At 43.7% G+C, this 26,339-nt stretch overlaps 1 protein-coding gene across 4 annotated transcripts in view; it reads left to right on the top strand.

Annotated features, from left to right (window-relative positions):
* Positions 1-1,092: 1,092 nt before the first annotated feature.
* The window catches only part of ELMO2 (engulfment and cell motility 2), a 30,999-nt gene continuing 5,752 nt past the window's right edge, over positions 1,093-26,339 (top strand). For 2 of the 4 annotated variants that reach the window (XM_075846063.1, XM_075846066.1), the window contains exons 1-15: positions 1,093-1,171; positions 8,795-8,924; positions 9,850-9,890; positions 12,604-12,676; positions 13,050-13,100; positions 14,635-14,816; positions 16,066-16,165; positions 17,013-17,164; positions 17,270-17,348; positions 17,506-17,541; positions 17,741-17,791; positions 18,906-19,028; positions 20,036-20,155; positions 25,705-25,809; positions 26,021-26,129. In XM_075846063.1, coding sequence (XP_075702178.1) covers positions 8,847-8,924; positions 9,850-9,890; positions 12,604-12,676; positions 13,050-13,100; positions 14,635-14,816; positions 16,066-16,165; positions 17,013-17,164; positions 17,270-17,348; positions 17,506-17,541; positions 17,741-17,791; positions 18,906-19,028; positions 20,036-20,155; positions 25,705-25,809; positions 26,021-26,129 — 1,300 coding nt within the window. In that variant the 5' untranslated portion in view covers positions 1,093-1,171; positions 8,795-8,846. Of the gene's footprint in view, positions 1,172-8,052; positions 8,245-8,794; positions 8,925-9,849; positions 9,891-12,603; positions 12,677-13,049; positions 13,101-14,634; positions 14,817-16,065; positions 16,166-17,012; positions 17,165-17,269; positions 17,349-17,505; positions 17,542-17,740; positions 17,792-18,905; positions 19,029-20,035; positions 20,156-25,704; positions 25,810-26,020; positions 26,130-26,339 lie in introns of those variants that run through there. The other 2 variants (XM_075846064.1, XM_075846065.1) reach the window with 2 other exon arrangements.

A 26,339-nucleotide genomic window follows, 5' to 3' on the forward strand; every position in this document is an offset into this window, starting at 1 on the left:
CTCAGATCAGGTCCAAAATGCTCGAAAAACGGACGGACACTATGACAGAAATTCAGCAGAACCCATTAAAGTCAATGGCTTCCATCGGGGTGCCGTTGGTGTCCGTCATGCAACGGATATGTCACTGACGTTATTTTTGTTGTTCTGCTCCTATGACACAGATGTGAACATACCCCAACTGTCCAAACTGACCTGGACGGCCACAAAGGTGAGCCTGCAAACACTGCTTGCTCTTGGCTGGAGGGCTGACGTACCTCGGCCCAGCGAGTGGAGCGCCACAACCTGTCAGGTTACCCAACTGTACTGCTGAATGTCATTATTGTGTGGCTTATGCCACAAACTTTGTCAGAATGCTATGGTTCGTGCGATTATTTTGTGTGTCTATTGAGGGACTGAGGCAGAAATCCATGCACATGCTGCAGAAACAACTACACAGGTCGCACAACCAAAGAACACCGTGTGCACTGCGTGCATCGCACGGAAAAAAAAAAGGGACCACGTCGTGACCTGCAATTCGCAACGTGGCTACATTGACTTTAATTATATGCAATGCAATGCAATGCAGGGGCACACAGCAAACTTTGGCCACGCAACCTGTGTCGTGGCCAAAGTCACTGTGTAGCCGTATGGCGGGAAAAACCTTGTGCTGGAGGCTACAGGACATTTACCGCGTTTCTATACTGTAAGCCGCACTCATATACAGTATTGTCATAGGATCTTGGTAATTTAAAGCACTACACACAGTCTCTACTTTTAATTATATTTTCATCATCAACTTTCATCTTTGGCAGTGGTTGCATAAACTGATTTTCTGTGACTCATTTCCTACAATCACTGCCCCCCCCTCCACTTTCCTGAATGACATGGATTCACCCTGTTGTGAATAGTCTGGCTGGGTCACTATCGCTGTGCATTATGGGACGATTCAACCTCTATGTTCTACCACTTTAATAAAAGTCAGAGTCCTGGACAACTCGTTCATGTGTGTCAGCGGAGATAACCAATCAGGCTCAAAGAGCTGGATTAACCACGCCCCACTTGCCATTAGCTTTCATACCTCAGATTTTGAGTGACAGATTCACCGCATCAATGAGCACACGACTTGGGAAAACCCGCCCCCGGGGCGTTACCACGGCAACAAGACTGAAGGGAGCGGCGGAGCCGGGAAGAGGTGAGAGAGGGCCTGGGGATGTAGGAACGGGTTAAATCCGGGTCACTTGATGGGGTTTAGTGGGAGACTAGGGCATGAATGTTGGGGCGGGTGAGGATGGGAGATTGACGGGCCAGGTGTGTGCTGGGAGGTTGTAACATGGCCAGTGTGAACGCGGCTCTATGTGTAGTGTTTGTATGTTGCACTCTCGCTCTATATTTAGCAGTGTGAAAGTATCTGTATCACCGGAGTCACACAGCTTATAGTGCGCAGCTAGGGCAATACTATCTAACAGGAGACGGCAAGGAAGGGTTAACCTATTAACACATTCATTGCCTGAGGCAATGTGTCTACTGCCTTCCTAGCTGGCCATACATAGGAAGTCTAGTAAAGAATATGCGACCATTCACCCCAACGACCCATCAGACCTCATTGTCCATGAGACGCTATGAATCCTTTTATTCGCCAATCTCCTGAATTTAATTTTATTTGCAAAATGATTGTTTATCACTCCACTAATCCTAAATCGTAATGGGTGACAATGTGTCACCTGTCTGATCCCATCTGCTCTCCGATGGCCGCCCTGAAAGATCACAAGATCTGACAGAGCGTACACTCAGCCATTGCGCTGCGCCTGGTATTGGTCCTCTGGACCCAAATTAAAAAATCCTGTAAAGGCCGACATAAAGCCGGTCATAAAGGATCTAAAGACCTAAGGGTTACCCCTGGCGGGGGCCTTGAGGCGTGGTGGGGCGTCCGATATTAATAAATGAAGCGTTCAGTGTCACAAATTTTTGCTAATATCCATATAAATTGGTGTTACCAGATGCCCTCATAGTGTCATTTTGGTGCAAACTTCACATAAAAACGGCGAACTTCAGGACACGTTGCAAAAAGTTCTAGGATCTGCTTACGGGAAATGTAAGGAAGGTAGTGATAATACTTAGAGAAGACCTGTCACTTCTCCTGACGTGTCTATTTTAGTAATACCATACTAAAAAATAGATAAAATAACAATTCTGCAACATCTTTTCTTAGAACTCTGTATTGTACAGTTCCTCTGTTATTCCTCCTAGCAATGTATGAACACCTTGTTAACTTGGTGTTACCAGTTTTGGGAATGTCCCTAGACAGTCTGACGTTGTCCAATCAGTGCTGAGTCTCAGACTTCGTAGGCACACGCCGCTTTGTCAAGGGGAATGGTAACACCCAGATGCCGATTTATTTATACATTTCTAGAAAAATAAATAAAATAAAAAAATAAATAAAAAGCTTTACTATATACATACTTTACAGATTTCACTTCATTAGGCTGCGTTCACATCTGCGTCAGGGCTCCGTTCCGTCTGAGCTTTCCGTTGGAACGTGGCCCTGACTGACACAAACTGAAACCGTAGGTTTCCGTTTCCATCACCATTGATTTCAATGGTGACGGATCCGGTGCCAATGGTTTCAGTTTGTCTCCGTTGTGCAAAGGTTCCGTCGTTTTGAAAGGATCAATAGCGTAGCCGACTGAAAGCTCCGCCGGAACGGAGCCCTGACGCAGATGTGAACGCAGCCTTCCTCTGGTTCTCGCGTTGTTCTTCTGTACACAATGACATCAGGCGACGAGAATTTTATTTCTGCTTTGGACAATTCACTTTTGTTAGAAAAGTCCCTGACGATAAGCTGATCACAGACTGTCCTGTTGCTGGGACCCCCAAGTCCTCAGTTCTCCTGCAGGGGAAATAAAGCATTACATCATACCTACTGAAATCAATGGGCTGTCTGTGTAATGTACAGATGTGCTGGACGTCCTGGAGAGAGTCTGTTTATAGGTGATCTCCTCTTTGGATGATAGATGAGGGGTCTAAACAATGTACTCCGGTCTATTAACTCAGTATTCTCTAATAAGGTATTAGACAACCCCTGGAACCCATAATGGGCATGGTCCTGGATCTCCAGTCCACCTGGTGGTGTTCCAGTTACTTCAGTTCTGTGTGATGTAGCAGTGTGACGTTACATTGGTAGTAGTGGTTTGGGAAGAGTCAGGAGAACCAGAACTGCACCCAGAATAGGTAGCCACGTTGATTTTTGGGGGTAAATGTTTTGCTGTAATATGCACACAGATTTCCATTGTATTTTGTGGGTCATGTGTGTTTTATTGTGGTCAATTTATTGTTTACCCCAAGATCTAAGAGATATTTGGTAGACGCTCACCTTCTCCTGGCTTATTGGGCACCTTTCCCATGTGGAATTGGGAGACAACTATCTGATCTGTATAGCCGGCTTCAGCCTATTGCATACAAGTGTCATGTCTGAGAAAAAGGGCATTTGTAGAGGGATTTCCTGAACGAGACAACCCTTTTAAGAAAGGCCATAACAGAGCACTCCAATAAGGTCACAGTCCAGGATATTGTGAAGATCTGGGTGATCTATAAAGGGTGAAGACATTGGAGGTGTCGGTGGAATTCTGAGCAATAACTAAATAATAAGTCCTATGAAGGTACATCCTCGCTCTATAGGACTTCTAATCCAGGACTTCTTAAGCTTATGGTTTATATTCAAAAATGTACTAAAAAAAAAAGAAGAAAAATACAGATCACATTGTACAGAAAGCAGATCATCTGCTCCCCATAAAAACAAATCGAGCTTATTAGACAGCTCATATTTTGCGTCTACCGGATGGTACGTGTGACACATTCTGCCGATCAGAGAAGAAACTGGAACAGCGCCAAATGTGAGGAGTAATAAAGATGACATCTTCACTGCTTGTGGGTAGTTGACCGTTATCTATAACCCGCAATGCCCTATGACGTCCCATCAGATGTGATTGTACGGCCCCACACTTCTTATCATTGTACCGCACTTACTATTTCTCTTTTTTTATCATTGCGCTGGTAATCGTCATTTGTGCTGCATGAATCCCATCCATGTATATGTCGTTTCTTGGGTCCACCGCGGGTCTTGTGAGGAGATGTGTGAAGGGACGCTGAGGTTTCACGCTGACTAATATCGGCTTCCTTCCATCTACGACTGACTGAATGTAACACGCGTCTGATATCAATCCTATCATCATTACCCAGGAGACCCTCAAAACCGTTACAGGCCCTTCTGCTGGACCGTAGCGCCACTCATGGAACTTTCCTCCTCCTCGTCCCAGCTCCCTGGTCCACAACACTTACTTTCACTTCCTACTTAAATGAAGAGGAGAGAAGTGAATTTCACACACTACATGGGGGGGAGTGGAGATAGAAATAGGTCCAAGAAGCAGGAAGGAGCAGATATATAGAAGTCGTATCATTCTTAAAAAAAAATGCCTGCATGATTTCAATTTCACACCGAGTATGTGTTATCTCACACCGAGTATGCGTTCTCACACCGAGTATGCGTTATCTCACACCGAGTATGCGTTATCTCACACCGAGTATGCGTTATCTCACACCGAGTATTCGTTATCTCACACCGAGTATGCGTTAAGTGAAGAGGAGCTGACATCTCTCCCGACATGTCTGTTTTAGTAAATTCTTGCATTTCCCATAACATAATTCTGGAGAACATTTAACTCTGCGTTGTGCCAATCCTCTGTTATTCCTACTGGAAGTGTATGAATAAATTGACAATTGGGTGTTGCCATTACCCTTGTCAATGGGGCGTGTCCCTATAACAGGCAGACACTGTCCAATCAGTGCTGTGTAGGGTCACACCCTATTGATAAGGGAAATGGTAACTGCCAATTGTCAATTTATTAACATTTTGTTAGGAGAAATAACAGAGGAATGGCACAAATGCGTCTTCTAGCAAAAGATTCTCCGGCATAAAGAATGCAATTATTTTCAAAAATTTCCCCTTTAATAGTGGGGCTACAAAGAGGGTGTCTTGCTCTGGATACATGCGGACAGTCCATTGATTTCAATTAGATCTATGTAATGCTTTTTTTTCTCCACGGTGGCGCAGCCGGGAAATTGAACCCTTTTCCCCCAAATATTCCAACTGATCGCTGGTGGTTCCAGCAGCGGGACACCTGCATATCCTTGGAGGACCCTTAAGGCATTTTTCAAAGCAGACAACATCTTTAATGATAATGTCATTGTTCTTTATAATGTTAACAATATTAAAGGGATGTGTGGGATTAAAAAAAAAGTTTTCTAGAAACCACTGGGAAGGAGTGGATTTCTAGAAAACTTTTTTTGTTTTTGTTTTAATCCCACATAACCCCTCTAGTGCTAACATGATAAGTGAATAAAGCTAAACTGCAATATCAAATACAGCCCATGGACAAAAGTGGCGCTGTTTATGGGGAAAAAAAGCAGACCCTTTTTTCTTATCATAGAAAACCCCTTTAAATGTTTGATCTGGTCTACATGAAGTTGCTGGCCATAGACATGACATAGATGTCAGCCAACTCTTCGCTCTCCGGAGCATTGGTATGGAGACATTGTTCTGGGCAGAGAAACTGCATCGTATGTAAACCATTGTACACAATCTACAAGTAGTGCTCCCCTGAGATCTCTTATACGCCCCCGTATTGGTGCTAAGCCCACATCCCTGAGCTCTTAGTAATAGCATTTCTTTCTACTTCATCTGTGTCCAAACGGATATGATTGTTTTCTAGCAAATGCAGGAAGGATAAGATCCCTTCCATATCCATTATGAATAGATCGTATGAGATTTTTGGGGTTGTTACCCAAGATTCAATTTCCATGAACTAGCAGGATCGTATAAATAGTGCAGTAGTTTCACCAGTAGTCACCCCCGTGCCAGCATCTTTCTCTGGTCAGTTTATACCAGGTCTCCCTTTCTCTGTGATTCCTATTGGCATCCTGTGCCAAACACATAGCTTTGTAGTCTAAGCAGTTTATCCGCTCTCATTCATGGTCCTGCACTTATTGGTGTGCCAGTTTTGCTGTGCCACTTGCTCTGTGCCATTTGTCATTAGTGCCCACCCGCCCGCTTCCAAACATGGAGACTATTCAACCTCACTGTCATAAGACCATCTCTGCATTCATTCATGTAGTAACCGTGGGCACTAAATCTGCTGCGAAGTGGAATGTATTTTGGCATTGAGCAAGAAGCAGGACGCTTCATGTGCCAGCAGCCAGAAGGCACTGGTGCTTGTAAGTGACACTGATATGACAAGCACTGGTGGAGAACAGATTATTCCTGCCATGACAATGTATTCCTGTACTTTGATGAGTCTGTTTATGTATTTGGCCCAGAGACACAGCCTCATAGCATGATCAGCATTGCCACACTACCCATGCGATTTCTCTGGGGTTAGGAATCCCAAAATGGTCATCTGAATACGATACTCTCATATAGGTTGTCATACTCTGTCTTGATTTAGGATGCAGCTTTAAACACAAATACTGATTGCATACATGTATAGATTTTTTTCCAAGGGCTCATGCCCAGTGGCATGGAGTCTGTATGGCAGAGCATGTAGCCTGTCCTTTAAAACGTAGTCGAATAGCCTCCGTGCGCTTCCGTAAAGGCACCGTCAGACTCCGTATGTAATGCTGTGTAAAGCAATGCTTCTAGGGTGAAAAGCTCCGTACGGAGTCCGATGCAGCATGCCATGATTTTTGCTACTGTTGGATTGTCTCTGTATGAAATCAGAGGTATACGGAGGTACAGTAGAGGGCTCATGCACCTCTATAGCAGTCCTGTTACAGGTTCGGCACCAGTAAGACCGTGTGCATGAGCACTTAAAAAGCTTGCTCAGGTGTTTCTGTAACTCCCATGTGCATGGCCTGGGTGCAGCAGGTGACCCCCGTTCTGGACATAGGTGTGGGTTCCAGAGCTGGGACCCCCATTTATCAGACATTTATGGCATATCCCTTGGATAAGCCATTAATTGTCACAATCCACGATCAATAGTGCTCGCGGGATCAAGGGATGGAAGTATACGTTATCTGATTTGTTAAAAATAAAAGAATCACAAGAATAAATACAATTAGTTTTAATAAAAATAGTTTTTATTCAATTAAAGTCTTAGGAAAAAAAATACACATATATCCCCTTATTTTGTTACAACCCACTAAATAAATTAATAAAGGTAAAACTTATGCCTCATTCACACGACAGCGTGTGCCGGCCCGGTCCCTTCCATGATCCGTGGAAAGATAGGACGTGTCCTATATTTCCACGGATCGGAATGTCGGGTCAGTTTTCACGGACACAACACAAATGTTTCCGAAGTGTCAGGATTTTGAATAGACATCACGTCCTGGCTGGAGGTGATGTATATTCACTGTCAGGACACTACAGTAACGTTCGTGTGTGTATGTGACTGCATATAGTGATCTAGTAAGATCACTATGTGCTGTGTAAATGAATGGGGAGAAGTGTATGACGCTGATTGGTCACTGATTGGTCAGCGCCACACACTTCTCTCCACATCGTCCACTTGGCCATATAGTAAAACACGCCCAGTTGGTCATTAAGAAACTCATTAGCATAAAGCTAAAATAGGTCATAACTCCGTCAAAAATGATCGTTTTTCTAAATAAAACACACTGCTGTAATCTACATTACAGCGCCGATCACATCATGTACAAGATAGGCCACTTATAATGTGGTGACAGAGCCTCTTTAAAGGCTAATTTGTATGTAAAGAAAAAAAATGCACTGAAACGCAAAAAACTAGACCTTAATTAGCAATGTCAGCAATATTCTGGAATGCATAAAGTATATAACCAGAGGGGTAGTTATCGTTTAGATCCAGTGTGCTTGTAATTGAGAAATGATTAGATGTATCAAGCTGTTTGTTTTTTCGGTGGGAGGAGCTTGCTATTGTATGACATCACTGGCTTTATACAGTCCCGATACCTGCGCTCTGTGAGAATCACCATAGAAACAGATGTCTGGATCCCATAGCTCCTCATTATTGCCCACATGTGCCCTGAACATACAATATGACTTTATGGCAGATATGGGAGTACGCTGCTCACAAGATGTAATCTCCTTTATGTGGATAGAAGTCAAGAGTGTGCAAAGTGGGAACAGCGTGTGGGCGAAATTCTCTCTCATCAGCAGAGTAGACTTGTTTATTTCAGGATACGCGTCCTCTGGAGCACCATGAGGAGTGTCTGCAGCCTCCCTGAATACTAGCGGTGGGTGTAGTTACCCTGGCAGAGGGGTGACAAATACTGCCAGGCCTTCTATTGTATTTTTGCGTCTTTTTTTTTTTTTTTCTTTCATGAACTGTCGGTAATCATTTATCAAATTGTTTTACATCATGACACAATGAAATTGCTGAGGAGGACAGCAGCAGGATTTTGTACGGAGACTGAGAAGACGGGCACCTTCTGTCTTTGCTAGCAATGACTCTGCGAAGTTTGGCAGCAATGATTTACTAGCTCTTGGGATCTGTTCTTTTTGCCGGGTTCAGGATGAGCAGTGGCGTCTCCCATCTGTTTTACCGTCAGGCTAATTTAGCACCGATGTCCTAAGGTTGCACTCGGCAGCAGGAGACACTTGGATGTTATACAGTAATTGGAGTAGTCACTATTCACAGCATTGTTATATGGTCTTCTAATTTACGGGATTACAGTAAAATGTCAACATTTGTGGAACAAGCGTGAGGTCGGACTGCTTTTAAACATGCAGGAGAATGTAATAAATGCATAATTGATTTACTATCTTTTTTTTTTCTTCTTTCAGAGCTGAGTGAGCGCTCCAGCGGGAAGGCTGGCCAGCATAGCCACCGGGCGAAATGCCTCCACCGCCAGATATAGTGAAGGTGGCCATTGAGTGGCCTGGCGCTAACGCCCAGCTAATTGAAATAGACCAGGTGAGCAACTCAAGTGGAATGAATCATTTACATGGACTTACTGTACAGAGCCACATCAGACACATGTACCCATAAATACAGGTTAACCCCTTCCCGTGCCAGGACATAGATACAGGCCACATATTTCTCCTACAGCAACTTTTCCAAGACAAATGCTATTAGATGGATGTGCGACCATGTAGTTCTTCAGAGCCGGAGCTTCTCTTAGGGACGGCTATTCTTTCTTGCTAAAAGAGGGAAGTCCAGAGAAAGAGACCCCCCCTCTCTATGACGTCCATATGCCATAATAGGTCCTATACACAGGGGTTGTCCTAATGGGACAACCCCATTAAAAAGTTTCTTTACTTTTTACATATTGGGTTGATATAGAAGGATACATTCAGATTTCATTCAAATTAAAACCTACACACTAAATTTCTAAATGCATTAGGCTGGATTCACACGAGCATGTTCGGTCCGTAATGGACGGAACGTATTTCGGCCGCAAGTCCCGGACTGAACACACTGCAGGGAGCCGGGCTCCTAGCATCATAGTTATGTACGACACTAGGAGTCCCTGCCTCTCCGTGGAACTACTGTCCCGTACTGAAAACATGATTACAGTACGGGACAGTTGTCCGGCAGCGAGGCCGGGACTCCTAGCGTCGTACATAACTAGGATGCTCGGAGCCCGGCTCCCTGCAGTGTGTTCGGCCCGGGACTTCCGGCCGAAATACATTCCGTCCATTATGGATCGAACATGCTCGTGTGAATCCAGCCTAAGAAGGAAAAAAATTGTTTTTTGGAATATTTCTATCAGCCAATAGGACTGTCTCGAATGGCAGCGATCGTTCGGTGGTAATCATTTTGCCTGGTAACACAAGTGAGATCATTGTGATGCTGTGTGTTCTCTTAATTTGTTTTCTTAACGATTTTTTTCTTCCAGAAACGGCCTCTGGCATCAATTATCAAGGAGGTGTGTGACGGGTTAGTACAATGTTTCTCTTCACATTAGTATGATGCTGCTTCTTCCCCATACACATTACATTAGATGACTTACCGTGAGCATGAATGTCAATGTATTTTTTAACATAAGAAACACAAAAGTTTGAACAGCACATTCCAATAAAATGATACAAAACGCGTGTACAGGTGCAAGAACGCGTGTGACTACAAATTTATACAGCAATGGTGACAGCAATGCCACCTAAACCGCATTACTAGTGAATCTACTGAAGTGATAAATGAGTAAAATGTATAATTTTTATTTCATAGCTATCTAAAAACAGGGGTACAATCACCACTGTGAAAAGCCCAACCGTGTATTTAAAAACGTATTAAACACAATACTCCCAGTCCTAGTTCGTTTGCGAACCCTTTGTGACTGGGTATGTAAACAGAGATATCAAAATATGGAATCAGCGTATAACATTGGTAAAGCAGTGGTTTGGACCCTCGTTCACACAGGAGCCTGCGTTAACCGCACCAGATTCTCCCAATGTACAGATGCACAACAATGCCACTGCCCCCTACGCAAAATTCCCTCACTTCACCCGACCCATTTTTGTAGGAGCACAATATATATCGTTAAAATACAGTGAATTACTGCTGAATCTACTTACAATAGTGACGTTTTTAGCGCACATTTATGTAATCTATATTTTTGTAATGCATATTTATTTACATTTAGTGGTTTAGGTGGCATTGGTGTTCGCAGTGTGCTGTCGCCATTTTTTTGTGTGTTGATTTTTAGAACGCCATTTCATTCTGTGGCACTTAACAAAAACAGGGCTAAAAACACAACTGACATTCAGTTGCAAACTAGTATAGAGTAACAAAGCAAATATGCAAGATGGGGTATGTAAGCTGCGTACTTTGCTTGATAGGAGGGGTATTGCTAGAGTAAAAATGAAGGGCAAATTGTAAGCGTGTCTGAAAAAGTCAGTTCGTAGGTTGCATTTAAAGGTTTGGACAGTGGCGGATGGATTGTAATAGTGACTTCTAAGAGGCAAAAATGGGAAGAGCTGACTAGAGGAAAAGCTTTTGTGAAGAATGAAGATAGCACATGCTGTCTCATCGAGAAAGTAGTGAAGAAACATTTTGAGGACCTGAGTAGATTTGTTAGGATTTTGAAGTGTGTTCACTGGGCAATTGGTCGCCAGTGGAGGGACTAACACAGTTAAGTAGCGATAGAACTAGCCAGCCTAGGTGGAAACCAGCCTAGTGAAACACCAAGATGGCAGCACGCCTCGGGAACCATCTATATAGAAGCCAGCCAAGTGAACGGCCAAAATGAAACACAGAGGTAGAAGCCACTCTAGAGTACCGCCAAGATAGAAACCAGCCTAAAGAGCCACCATAATGGCAGGCAACCTAGTGAACCACAAAAACGGAAACCAGCCTAGATGGAAGCCAGCTTAGAGAATCACCAACATCGAAGGCAGACTAGTAAGCTGTCAAGTTGGAAGCCAGCCTAGTGAACTGCCAGGATAGAAGATAGCCTACTGAACCACAGAGGGGGAAGCCAGCCTAGTGAACTGCCAGGATAGAAGATAGCCTACTGAACCACAGAGGTGGAAGCCAGCCTAGTGAACTGCCAGGATAGAAGATAGCCTACTGAACCACAGAGGTGGAAGCCAGCCTAGTGAACTGCCAGGATAGAAGATAGCCTACTGAACCACAGAGGTGGAAGCCAGCCTAGTGAACTGCCAGGATAGAAGATAACCTACTGAACCACAGAGGTGGAAGCCAGCCTAGTGAACTGCCAGGATAGAAGATAACCTACTGAACCACAGAGGTGGAAGCCAGCCTAGTGAACTGCCAGGATAGAAGATAGCCTACTGAACCACAGAGGTGGAAGCCAGCCTAGTGAACTGCCAGGATAGAAGATAACCTACTGAACCACAGAGGTGGAAGCCAGCCTAGTGAACTGCCAGGATAGAAGATAGCCTACTGAACCACAGAGGTGGAAGCCAGCCTAGTGAACTGCCAGGATAGAAGATAACCTACTGAACCACAGAGGTGGAAGCCAGCCTAGTGAACTGCCAGGATAGAAGATAACCTACTGAACCACAGAGGTGGAAGCCAGCCTAGTGAACTGCCAGGATAGAAGATAGCCTACTGAACCACAGAGGTGGAAGCCAGCCTAGTGAACTGCCAGGATAGAAAACCTACTGAACCACAGAGGTGGAAGCCAGCCTAGTGAACTGCCAGGATAGAAGATAGCCTACTGAACCACAGAGGTGGAAGCCAGCCTAGTGAACTGCCAGGATAGAAGATAACCTACTGAACCACAGAGGTGGAAGCCAGACTAGTGAACTGCCAGGATAGAAGATAGCCTACTGAACCACAGAGGTGGAAGCCAGCCTAGTGAACTGCCAGGATAGAAGATAACCTACTGAACCACAGAGGTGGAAGCCAGCCTAGTGAACTGCCAGGATAGAAGATAACCTACTGAACCACAGAGGGGGAAGCCAGCCTAGTGAACTGCCAGGATAGAAGATAGCCTACTGAACCACAGAGGTGGAAGCCAGCCTAGTGAACTGCCAGGATAGAAGATAACCTACTGAACCACAGAGGTGGAAGCCAGCCGAGAGAACAGCCAAGGAAGAGGGCTATAATTACAAACATAATGCATTATTATCAAAAATCATATGATTAAATTGTATGAAATTCTTCTTGCTTTTTGTCTCTTCTTCAGGTGGTCCTTGCCAAACCCAGAATATTACGCCTTTCGCTATGCGGATGGGCCCCAACTGTACATCACTGAGCAGGTAAGTGGCGGTGCATCACTATAGAACTTCCCTGCAGTGGTGTAGCTAAACCGAGGTAGAGAGGTAGCAATTGCTCCCACACCTTGTTCCATTTAGGCGCTTAAAGGCCCCTATGCAGCGGTGTAACTACGGGTGCAGAGGTAGCAATCACATCCAGGCCCTGTTGCCTGAAGGGGACCAGATGCCCTTTTGCCACATAGGACACCATTGTTGAAAATAGCACATTGTAGCTGGGGCTCTCTTACAGATTTTGCATTATGGTCCAGGAGCTTCAAGTTATGCCCGTGCCTCTTGGTTATGCGTTGCTTGCTTACTTCTTTATTTACTTGTGCTCGAGGCCATTGCTTTGTATTGACTCTCTATAGTATTTCAGACTCGTGGAGACATAAAGAATGGAACCATTTTACGCCTGGCTGTGTCGCCGGTAAGCTATATATAACCCTGACGGATTTTGGGAACCCTTCTTGTTGTTTTCAAAGTAAACAATGGTCCGTAGTTGTTTTTTTTTTTTTTATTAAGACAGTAGTGAAAACAGAATTGGGTTTGAAATAAATAAAAAAACAAAAAAAAACTTTTGTGATCCTACACAATGCCATTCAGCAAAGCTCCAATTTTAGACAAGCGTCAAGTCATATTTTTAAATTTGCTGTCGGTGGATAAAGCAGAATTCCGGTTGAGGTTTGAAGAATTGTAATGAAATCACTGCTTCATAGATGATGCTTCCCTCCTCTTTTTTTTTTTCCTCAGTGTTAACTGTTTGTCTGCTTTTCAGGCCTGCGTCATTAGTGCACGCAGTGTCCGCTGTTTAGCTGCATAGTAGTCTAAGGGTATGTTCACACGGCCCATTTTCGGACGTTTTTCAGCTGTAAACGCCCGAAAAATCGGAAGCAGAACACCTCCAAACATCTGCCCATTGATTGTAATGGAAAAAACGGCGTTCTGTTCCGATGGGCCATTTTTTCAAAACGGCCGCGTAAACAAACGGCCGCGAAAAAGAAGTGCAGGTCACTTCTTGGGACGGTTTTGGAGCTGTTTTTCATAGACTCTATTGAAAACCGCTCCAAAAACGGCCGTAAAAACGCAGCGGAAATCGCAAGTGGCTTAAAAAACGTCTGAAAATCAAGAGCTGATTTCCCTTGAAAACAGCTCCGTATTTTGAGACATTTTTGACTCAGCGTGTGAACATACCCTAAGTGTGCCCATACATATTAGATGAAAGCTGGCGGGACTGGCCAACTCTGTAATGTATTTGGGGGTGTCCCCATGGCAGATGATGGGGGAGAGAAATATCAAGTTGAATTTCCACGTGCCCGATGCTTTGTTCCTGTATGAGATAAGCGGGTGCCCATTTTCCCCTCTCCCCATTGAAGATACATTGGCCGAGCGAGCATGAGTGTCGGGGAGTCGGGAGGAATATGTTCGCTATTATAAGTGTATGGCTATCTTGAGCTGCATTCGAGATTCTCAGGTAGCCTGAGCAGTGATTGCGGCTCCGTCCTTCCCCTATACCTTACAACGCAGCTCTACCTGCTCCCATTGACTGCTGTTTATAAGCACAAGTTCATTACTAACTTTCTAGGTCAGTGCATGTTAAATGATTTCCCTTCAAGCAAGGGAAGATTGATTCTAAACTACAAGCAATAAACCACCAGTGGGAAGAGTATCATGTAATTGCCACACATATACTGAACTAAACAAACCTCAATTCATGGGGGGGGGGGGGGCTGGAATTCCACGTAAGGCCATCCACACATATATATGTGTCTAACCGATAATGCTGATCCCCCCTATTATCATTCACAGTTGGCTGTGGTTGGGGTTCTGAGCAGTTGCCAGTTACCCCTGAAGAAATCCTCACTCATTTTTGCTCCAATTCATACAATAGCTTTTCCCTATGGTGTCTGTTGTTTCCCACACTACACATGTTGCTATAACTCTGACCATGGCTTTTTGATCAGTCCCGTGCAGCCCGCCAGCTTCTGGAGAGGATACAATGCTCCAGCATGGACTCCAGGCTAGACGCTATGAAGGAACTGGCTAAGCTATCCGCAGACACTACTTTTGCTACCGAGTTCATTAATATGGATGGAGTGACTGTCCTCACCCGACTGGTTGAAGGAGGCACAAAGCTATTGTCACAGTCAGTATTAGTAAAGAACCTTGTATAATGTATTTCGCTTACTCACGTGATCCTCACGTTCTGTTTTCTGAGGTTCCTGCCACTGACTTACAACTTTGGCTTTAATAAACATTCTCTACTCTTAACAATGCTCTTCACATACATTTAATTTCCCCATTAGCATCATGCTTTAAAACATACCTCCAGATTGTTATAAAGGTTCAATGTAAAGGGCAAACAGGACAACAGAACGATTCTAGAGGGCATATTTCTAAAAAATTCTTCACCCTAGGGTGGAGGTATAGGATAATGATTTATTTAAATTTAGTTTAAGAAAGGACGTTGTCTTCCTGTGTCAACAGTCCGACCTGGACTAATTTTCATAAAGGGGTTGTCTCATGAAGAATGCTCCTTTTCTGATTGGAGACGGCCCGGCTTCAGACACCCCTGGAGACCAGCTGCAATCGTCAGGAGAAGCTGCGGCGGCCATACATTTTGCGCTTTGCTGAGGAAATGTAGTATTACGTGTCAGGCGTTCATGACGCGATTCATAATACGTGGACAGGCAGAGGCCGCCAGTGCAAGGGCTGCTTTTTGTTAGAAGCTCTTTGCACTGGCTAATATAAGGTAATCCTGAGTGGAGAATCCCACTCTAATCTCTATATGGTAAGGGGTTGTTTTGATGCGACAACCCCTTTAATGCATTGCACTGTTCATATACAGTAGTGCATTGCTCTTGACTCCTCTTCATCACATGATACTGCACATAAAGGTGCCAAGTTTACTGCAGCCAGGAGGCCGTTTGACCACAGTGAAGTCATCCTCCTGGCTTTAGGACACATGATTTCAGGCATGTGCATCACTACCATGTATACCATTTCTGACAAGCATTTAAGAGAAAGGAAGGTGAATGAAATATACGACATGCTCCTTAATTATGCATTTGTACCTGTCCCCAATGGGACTCTCAGTTTAGTTACCCTATCACACGCACATTAATATTAGGACCAGTTTCAAAGGAAACCAAGTGACCTGGCCGAAAATTTTTCTGGGAATAATCCAGGGTACCCATAGGAAATCACATGCCTAGAAAGAGCATACAGAGTCAAAGTCGATGTCCTTGTCGGGTATAGAAGTCAGAACCCCAGGGCTTTAATACATCCCTGCCAGTCACCGCGCTGCCTCTTTATATTTCCTTCTTTTGAGTGTGATGCACCATTTACTTCTGGTTTTATGACTGATAATCATCCCCCCCCCCCCCCCCCCTCAGTTACAGTGAGATGTTGGCCTTCACATTAACAGCCTTCTTGGAGTTGATGGATCATGGGATAGTCTCTTGGGACATGGTCTCTCTAACCTTTATAAAACAGGTGAGTCTCCTTGCATAATATTAGTAAATTAATGATATAAGGATTAAAACCACAGAATTGTCAGTGTGTGGAAAGTCTGTAGTACAGGGAAGTCAAAACCAGAAAATCCAGTCATCTACATCATGTTCTGGGGGAGATCACTCAGTGTGTGTCATGGCCCTAGGCAGAAAGTTTTCCTTGTAGCCACACTTAATAAATATGAAAATACTTTTTAGGGATAGCAAACAACCGCCCCCTACTGACCATGCAAATTATAGCGTGTCCGGAACTTCTGAAGGGGCTGATATTCAGGGAGGTGCAATTCAACATTTATAGAAGTAAAGTCCCACTTTTCATAGCCTATGTACACCTTCGCAACCAACTTTTTTTTTTTTATTCCAATGAAGCAAAAATAGAGCAACTTTGCAAATGGTCTTCATTAAAAAATTCCCACCTCTTTGAGTCTGCAGCTTTTATGCAGACCTTTGTGTTTCCATGGTAATAAACTACAAACGAACCCTTTGTAGTCTGACAATGCGGTTAAACTCCCATCAATCTGTCCCCTTCTTCTTACTAACAGTGAAGTAAGAAGTATAGATGGAAGCAGTATAACTGCAGGATCAGACTACACAGGGTTTGTTTGTAGTCTGTTACCATGGAGACACATAGGTCTACATAGAAGCTGTAGAGAGAAAATGGGAGGAAATTTTTTTTAAAAGAGTATTTACAAAGTTGTAAAAAAAAATGTTCCCAATGCATCTCTTTTATCCCAGGCTGCCACTGTTCCCCTAATCTGACATTACATAGGCTTTGAATCGATATTATAAATCTTTGGGCTTGTAATCCTACATCTACTATTTCTCTCCAGATTTGTGGCTATGTATCGCAGCCGTCCGTAGATGTCTCCATTCTGCAGCGCTCTTTAGCTATCTTAGAGAGTATGGTATTAAACAGTCAGGCTCTATACCATAAAATCGCAGAGGAAATCACTGTGGGACAACTTATTTGCCACCTGCAAGTGTAAGTCTTGTACATGTCGCTCAGCATGATCTGCTCAGTGTTTATATATAAGGTACGAGCAGTCTCGTGTACATTCTGATTTGCTGCCTTTTTTCCTTTGCATAGCTGTAACCAGGAGATCCAGACATATGCCATTGCTCTCATCAATGCCCTGTTTCTGAAGGCACCGGAGGAAAAGCGACAGGTGGGTATCCACGGCTCTCTTTCTGCAAGCGTGTGACAGGCGTAACTACCGTATGTCCTTGTGTGTGTTCTTGTGTAATTATCCCGTGGTGTGCTGTTGGTCGCTGTCTGCTCTTAACTCCCATCTCTGCTTCTGTTTGTGTGCGGGGTGCACTCAGGAGAAGCCCCAGAATCTCATGGAAGTTCCTGTTAGTGTGAGTACCACGTGTGGGAGTTTCTGTTTTCCTCCCGTTTCTCACCCATGGATTCTCTTTCTAACTTTACTGTTGTTCGTGATGCTCCTCCGTTATTCTTAGCTTTTTTTTCTATTCCACGTGACACTATCCCTTTATACTTTGGTCTTTCTAAAAAGTGTGACTTGCAGATAATTGTTGTCCTTTCTTTTTTGTATAGGAAATGGCAAATATCTTTGTACAGAAGCACCTTCGATCCATTATTCTTAATGTAAGTAACGGGGAAATGCTACATGCTGCCATTTTAATTAAAGTGGTTTAGAATTAGGGTATGTTCACACGGCTTATTTTCGGATGTTTTTCGGGGGGAAACACCTCGAAAAATGCTTGAAAATACGGAAGCTGAACGTCTCCAAACATCTGCCTATTGATTCTGCGTTTCTTTCCGACGGGGCGTTTTTTACGCAGCCGTTTGAAAAAACGGCGCGTAAAAAGAAGTGCAGGTCACTTCTAGAGCCGTTTTTGGAGCCATTTTTCATTGGGTCAATAGAAAAGCAGCTCCAAAAAACGGCCGCAAAAAACTCCTCAAAAAACGTTTGTAGTTTCAAAAACGGCTGAAAATCTGTATATTTTACTTTGGTTTTACGTGTGAACATAACCTTAAATGGGTTTTTACATCTAAGAATGTTATGGCATATCTATAGGATATGCCTTAACATTCTAATTTATGGGGAATGGACCTTCAGGATCCCCACTAATTCCTAAATGAAGGGACAGATGTCACTTTTGCAGTTTCCTGCACAGCAGATGGCCCGGGCACTGCTGTGCAGGGAACTCCAACACAGCTACTTGTAAGTGAATGGGACCCAGTCGTATTTCTCTGTCACAACGGATGGCTTGGAGCGTCATTGTGCAGGAAAACTTGGTAAAGTAGCTTTCAGTCGCCACCCAACCAATTTTGGCATATCCTAGCATTATGTCCTATAGTGGCAAAACCCCTTAAATTCTGACCCAGAAGTGTACATAAAGAGGACGCCATAGGAAAAGTACCGGCATCCCCCACCGCCTGTGTTGATTTTAAAGTCCACACATATGACCTGTTCTTGTTTGTCCGATGCCCACTTCATATCTCGTAGCTTGACCCACTTATCGACTCAGAATAAAGGAGGCCTGTTAGCAGAAAGTTAAGGCTGGGTTCACACTGTGCGTTATTGTTGTGTTTTAGCATGCATTTTTTGTTTTAGTCGCCTTCATTCTCATCAAGCTCTGGCCGTGTGGTCTTGTCACAAATATAGTCAGTCATACTGACACCAGTTCTTGTGCAACGTCTTGACTGCTTTATCTTTCTGCTATAAGCTGTAATATTTCTTCTATCCTTCCTCCAGCACATTATCCGAGGAAATCGACCAATCAAGACAGAGATGGCGCATCAGTTGTATGTGTTGCAGGTGCTAACCTTTAACCTCCTGGAGGAACGGATGATGACTAAAATGGACCCCAATGACCAGGTGATGCATACTGCAACCTCTTCTTGCAACGGGAACAACAGTCTATCTTCTGACCATTAAAGTCCATCTGTCCATCTGTCCTACTGTCTGATCTGCCGGCAGCATGTTATATAGCAGGAGAAGCCGAGTAGGTTGATATAAGTAGATTATTGGTTGACATCCTTCCTCACTGCGGGCTTATGAGTCCAGTGAGCAGTCCTACTCAGTAATTGACAGATTCCATCAGATTTGCGGACACCATGACAGATCCCATTATAAGTCAATGGGGTTTGTCAGGTGCCAGTGGTATCCGTCATTCGGCAAATCCAACACTGCGTCGTGGTTTCCGTTATAAACAGATCTGAACAGAGACTTAATGAGCTGGGCTGTCACTTGGTGTGCCTTTTAAACATCCTTTGCAGCGCTGCTCCGTGCATAAAGAAACAATCATTTGGTCACGGTTTTTAGCCAGAGATTGATAAAAAAAAACTCTGTATTTACGTATGCTGCAGCTATTTAGAATTGTCTTAAACTCTGTATTTACGTATGCTGCAGCTATTTAGAATTGTCTTAAACTCTGTATTTACGTATGCTGCAGCTATTTAGAATTGTCTTAAACTCTGTATTTACGTATGCTGCAGCTATTTAGAATTGTCTTAAACTCTGTATTTACGTATGCTGCAGATATTTAGCCTGAAGTCTTTAACAGCCTTTAATCTGCTGACCGGTGCCCTTTAACTAGGGACATTGGTTTCTCTGAAACGCTGCATCGTTCAACATAGTAAGGGCACCTGTCAGTGGGTCATGTTGCCCATGGTAAGAGCAGCATAAATCTGCCGACAGGTGACGTTTGGTTTATTTTCTCTGAAACGCTGCATCGTTCAATGTAGTAAGGGCACCTGTCAGTGGGTTATGCTGCCCATGGTAAGAGCAGCATAAATCTGCCGGCAGGTTTTTTTTTCACCATTACTAACCTTACTTATCATCACAGTAACGGTTTATGTTTCACCCGACTTATTTCTTATTAGGCTCAGAGAGACATCATATTTGAGCTGAGAAGAATTGCATTTGATGCAGAGTCTGATGGGAGTGGTACTGAAAAACGCAAGGCTATGTACAGCAAGGACTACAAGATGCTGGGCTTCACTGTAAGTGCTTACAAGTCCCTATGTGAAATGCTTCTGTCAATCTCTATCACTTACACAATAGTGAAGGCTCGGGAAGTTCTACCAAATGATCTAAGGTAGGGGATTGTGATGGGATTTATTATGTGGTCGGCTTTACTACTCTGTTACACGAGTTAGTAGCGTAGGTTCATATGACATGTAAATGTACAGAAATATTCGAGGGAATTGCTTAGAGACATACTGGGTTTGTGGGATTTCATGCATCGATAAATCTGTCCGTAAAAGATAGTATGTTTCTGTTAGATTCTTTTAGTTTTAGAAGTACAGCTGTAGTTTGGTTTTAGTTTCTTTTTTTTGTTTTTTTTTAATACCTTTTATTATGGTCATATATCTCTACTGATAAATTATATTGTATCCTGCAACTTCCCATTTTTCCTGCAATATATTAGAAAGGGGTTAATTGCTGCCATCATTCTTATGTTACTTTATCTATGTTTCTATGGTTACATTATCAACAATATTCAGAAATGGACTTCAGCCAGTATAGGCTAATACAGACAATACAACAAAGTGCACTCTGCAGATGGGGTTAACCTGATAGAAACAGCTACAAATAAACATACATAAAGGATGATGACTAGAAGAACCAATTTAAAGAACGTCCAATTAGTAAAGGTTTACATGTGTTCCTTGCAGTTCGTGCTCTCCCTGCCCTCTCTGCCATCCTCTTCTTCTGTCAGTCGTGTACATTACTCCTAGTCATGCCTCTGTGCGCCTTCTGTGTGGTCCTCATAAGTTAAGTCACTCCGACATTAAGGTGGCAACAAGCACATAAACTCTTGGAGGTTGTGATTTAAACTCTCTTTCTCCCAGAGTATTCTTTGATTTAAGTGAAGGGCCGATCCCGGGAGAAAATGAGCATAAAAATGGTAAAATATGCAGTTTCTACATAAAACCATTGTTTCAATAGTGCACTCTGAGGAACATCAAGACAACCCCTTTCAAAAAGAAGCCATCTGTTTGCCAGGGTCTGGCTTCTCCTACCACGACGATCAGCTGTTATTACAGGGAAGCAGTGGCCAGCCACACATTTCCTATGTAGCATTAGATGTCGGCCATTCAAATTAAAGGCCGTCCTTGAAGTGCAAGGATGTGCCGGTTCCTCCAGAGTAGGAGCTGCTCTATAGAGCATCTCTCCATTCCGGTACATAGAGGTGGGTTCCATGCCCACCTTCAATAATGTCGCTGTGTTGTCGCTGCCCTAAGCACTTTTAGTGCAGACGCCGCCGATAACGCAACATGTACTAATTATTGCGGGTTTTACCTCCCCAATGAATTCAATGGGGGAAAACCTGCAACAGAAAACCAGCGATCCCACAGCTTAAATTGACATGCTGCGGATTAAGAAAACGCACCGCAGGTCAATTTATAAACGTTTTTTCGGTGGGTTTTTTTATGCAGCGCGTGGATGAGATTTGTTCATATTTCATCCACTCTGCTGCTACTGTATTACGCTGCAAATTTTTCGCAATGAAATCCGTTGCGTAAAATCTGCAGTGTTTACGCTACATGTGGTCATACCCTAAAAAAAATGCTCAGTACTACCCCATTAACATTCCCTCCCCTGCAACCCCTACATAGGGCCCATTTCACCTATTATTGATCAGGTCACAGTTTGTTATTTTTTTTATAAGAAAGCAACCCTCTTCTGCAGCGGCCCCCTCCCCTTCCTGACTGGAACAAAAAAACGCCCTGCCGATTACCTCAGTACATCGTCCTACTTTTACAAGTAGGCCAATGAAAAGTAGGCCAATGAACTGAGGTAACCTGGGACCATGTGATGTAAACTAACCAATGTCAGCTTGGAGCTGTCACTGCTTAGTTTACTGTCACAGACCCAGGAACGTCAGTATAATAATCATTTTGCTCTTTTAGTTATTAGTGTTACTAATGTGTTTTTTTTTTTACAGGTTTGGTTGTTAGAATACGTCGGATTCGAGGACTACTTTGATGACGGCGTTTTTATTTTCAATAAAATGGTTAACGAGGGCTCTTATTTCAATAAAATATTTTTTCTGTGTAGGTGTTTTTTTTTAACTTCATTACTACTGCCTTAGTAATGGTGGCTATTTGATAGACAGCGTCCATAACTAAGACGGGGCTTTGTATTAGCTGGTGAAGAGGCTAACTCTAACCCCTCCATTATTACCCCGATATCCACCACTACCAGGGGTGCCAGGAAGAGCCGGGTACAATCCATCTGTAGTTCTAGTCGGCCACCGGGGCGGCGGCAGGCTGGTATTAGGTTGGGAAAGCCCAAAAACTATGGCCCTTCCCACCCTGGTAATGCTTTCCTGCAGCTGCTTTATTGTATCTAGCTGGTTATGAAAAATAGGGGGATCCCAAGTTGTTTTTTTCAATTATTTATTTTAAAAAAACAACATGGGTTCCCCCCCATTTTTCATAACCAGCCAGATACAATAAAGCAGCAGCCTAGTATTACCAGGGTGGGAAGGCCCATTGTTTTTGGGCTTTCCCAGCCTAATAATAATACCAGTTCGTACCTCACTCTTCCCGGCAACCCTGGTGGCGGTGGGTACCGGGGTAATAATGGGGGGGTTAGTGTTAGCCTCTGCACCGGCTAACACTAAGCCCTGCCTTAGTAATGGAAGCTGTCTATCAGACAGCCACCATTACTAAGGCAGTAGTAATAAAATAAAAAAAAAAAACACAGAAAAATATTTTATTGAACATAAAAACGCTGTCATCTAAGTAGTCCTCGAATCCGACGTAGTCCAACGACCGAACCTGTAAAAAAACATACAAAAAAACAAAAACAGTAGTAACATTAATAAGTAAACTAAGCAGTGACAGCTCTTAGCTGTCATTGGTTAATTTACATCACATGGACCCAGGTTACCTCAGTTCATTGGCCTACTTTTAAAAGTAGGCCAATGAACTTCGGTAACCGGCCACCACGTGATGACAGCTTAGAGCTGTCACTGCATAGTTTACTAAGCCTTGTAAGTGGCGCAGTATCACCCGAGATGCCCCAGAATTTTAGCGCATCTCGGGTGCATGTGCCACTATAAACAAAGGAATCCCCGCACTAGGAGTTACTAACGCCGGCGGGGCTCCGCAATAAAGTCTCCGTTGATGCAGGCCTGGTCTTTTATGATCAGTCATCGCACCGCCTGCTCCACAAGAAAGTGCCGTATGTTGAGGAAGGGAACTAATGGTTCCCTTGCTTCACCTGCGCCTTCAACTGTACCCGCTTCCTAAGGACGCGGATACAATTGAAGACATTACATTAGGGTTTTTGACCATACCAGAATTTGGACTTCAATACTGAAACTTTGTGTAGAATTGCGATTCTCGATACCAAAACGATACTTTGCCAACAATAATAAAAAAAAAAGTTCTTCCATTTTCTGATGTGAGGCACATGGTGTGATGAATTTTTAACCTCCATGTGCCTCACATTAATAGTAATTAGCCCCATCGTGTTTCTCAGTCATAATGAACAACATTGGGTTAATGTGTGAGGTGAGATGCGCATAGAGATATAAAATTCAGAACACCACTGAAAGAAAGCAGTTTTTATTTTTTTATTTTTATACTGTACACATCATAAATTACGCTATAAATTTGTTGAGCAGGTTATTACGGTCGCAACAACACCTAATGTGTGTATATTTTATGTGTTGAGACTTTTATTTAATGGTTTATTGTAAAAAATGGGTGTGTATTTATTTAATTTAACATGACTTTATTTTTACTTTTTGATTTTTAAACCTTAAAGTGGTATTCCAGTTAAAACAAGTTACCCCCTATCCGTAGCGTAAGGGGTAACTTGCTTATCGGTAGGTGTCCGACAGCTGGGGCCCCCACCGCGTTCGAGAACGGGGGTCCCATACGCCTTGTTTGAAGTGAGCGGCAGGTCGCTCGTGCGCACTGCCGCTCCATTCATTCTCTATGGGAGCGCCAGAGATAGGCGAGTACACCGTTCAGATATTTCCGCCGCTGCCATAGAGAATGAATGGAGCGGCAGTGCACATGAGCGACCTTCCGCTCTGTTCAAACAAGGGGTACGGGACCCCTGTTCTCGAAACGGTGGGGTCCTAGCTGTCGGACACCCACCGATCAGCAAGTTACCCCCTACTCTACGGATAGGGGGTAACTTGTTGTAACCAGAATACCCCTTTAATGTACTGGCATATATCTATATGCCAGTACATTAAATGCCTGTGTACTGATAGTACATAGGCAGTTGTTAGAAAAAACCTAAGTATGCCCTAACAACAGCAAATATGACCAAACAGCCCTGGGGTCCTTCAATGGACCCTGGGCTGTCTGCCCATATATGGTATGTCCCTCAGTCGCATCACAGGGATTCCCTGCGATGCGATCCAAAGGGCATCCCCCCTTCTCATTTTCCCTTGAATGCTGCGGTCAGTTTTGATCGCAGCATTCAAGGGAATAGTGACGGATATGAGAGGTTTCTCTGATCTCCGCCCGTTAGCATGGGGCTGCGACTGTGTAATACAGCCATTGCCCCGCTCCTGACAACAAGTGTGCGCGCGCGGTTAGCTTGAGGTTATGTGACCAGCGCTGCTTAATGAGCGTCTGCGCCGAAACTGAAGACAGAACATGGTGTTTTGCAGTTCCCCCCCACCCACCATGTTCTCTGTCTTCAGTGCCGGCACTCATTAGTGCAGCGCTGGCCGCATCACCTCATACTGACCGTTCGCGCACACTTGTCAGGAGCGGGGCAATGGCTGTATTACACAGCCACAGCTCCACTCTAACTACATTCATGTATTACAATACTAAGCTGTGCAATACTAAGCTTGTATTAACGCTACGAGTATCTGTCATTCTGGGGGACCTAGCACGTGCATGCATTACGCCTAATGCACACAACCGTGATCCATGGAAAGATAGCACATGTCCTATCTTTCCACGGATCGGAGAGTCGGGACCCGATTCACCCGCTAAAGTGAATGAGTCTGTGAAAACTATTGGGTGCTGCTCGGATGCCGTGAAAAATGGCCCGAGTGGCACTCGGTTGTGCGCAACTGGCATTACATGAACAGCTCAGTGATTTCATTACGAAATGTGTAATGCTTAATACACCCTGCGGTGGCACTCCAGGGAAAGTGAACACTTGCTGCCAGGTCCCCCCCACTGTTTACAGCTGATTTCTGGGGGACCCAGCAGCGGGATCAGCAGTTTGTTGGCGGAGCCTTCTAACAAAAAGTAATTGTCCAAAGCGGAGAACCCCTTTAAAAGATCTGTTCTTCTCACAGATTTTAAGCATTCTGCCCTTTACTTCACTGAAGATAATGCAGACAACTCAGCATTACCAACGTTTCAGACTTTATACTGTCAGATAATTTGAAAGTATAATTTTGTTTTGCTCAGTGGAGTGAAATGGCAAAGACGGATTTCAATTTTAATGAGACCCAGTTCAGATAAACATTGCATATTTGTCCTACCAAAGGAAGTCCTAAATTCACCTCTGTGGGTGGAAAGAACCGCGGAGATATTCAATTATACTGTCATTTCAGAATCATGTCAACCCAGCTATGGATTTCATTCAAACGCCCCCTGGCATGCTGGCCCTGGACAACATGTTGTATCTGGCAAAATTTCATCAGGACACATACGTTCGGGTAAGACTGTCTATTCTGAGGATCCCGTCAAATAAGTTCCCATATCTCGGCTTCCAGGAGTGTGAGACTTTGGTTGGGGTTTAATTGCAGCTTCTGGGTTGAATATTTGTAATTGTATACATTGTATTGTGTTCCATACTATTGTTTTGCTTGCTACATTTTCTTATGTAGATAGTCTAATGTGTGTCTCATTGCACTGTACGCTCTGCAGATTGTCCTGGAGAACAGCAGTAGAGAAGATAAGCACGAATGTCCATTTGGACGCAGCGCCATAGAACTGACCAAAATGTTATGCGAGATTCTGCAGGTTGGAGAGCTGCGTAAGTAAAATAGACTTTATGAGTTTAAATAAGTTGTCCTGTGCTATGATGTATATTATACTATATATGTTGACAAGCTACTGGGGGGGTAAATAAAGAAATCTCAATACATAGGGAACAGTGGGCCTTATTTATTGAAATTAAAAGACCTGATGTCAGTTCTCTTAATTTCTTAAAGAACCATTAAATAACAATTCTGGAGCATCTTTT

This window comes from Rhinoderma darwinii, chromosome 13 (assembly GCF_050947455.1).
Source record: "Rhinoderma darwinii isolate aRhiDar2 chromosome 13, aRhiDar2.hap1, whole genome shotgun sequence".
NCBI classification, from domain to species: domain Eukaryota; kingdom Metazoa; phylum Chordata; class Amphibia; order Anura; family Rhinodermatidae; genus Rhinoderma; species Rhinoderma darwinii.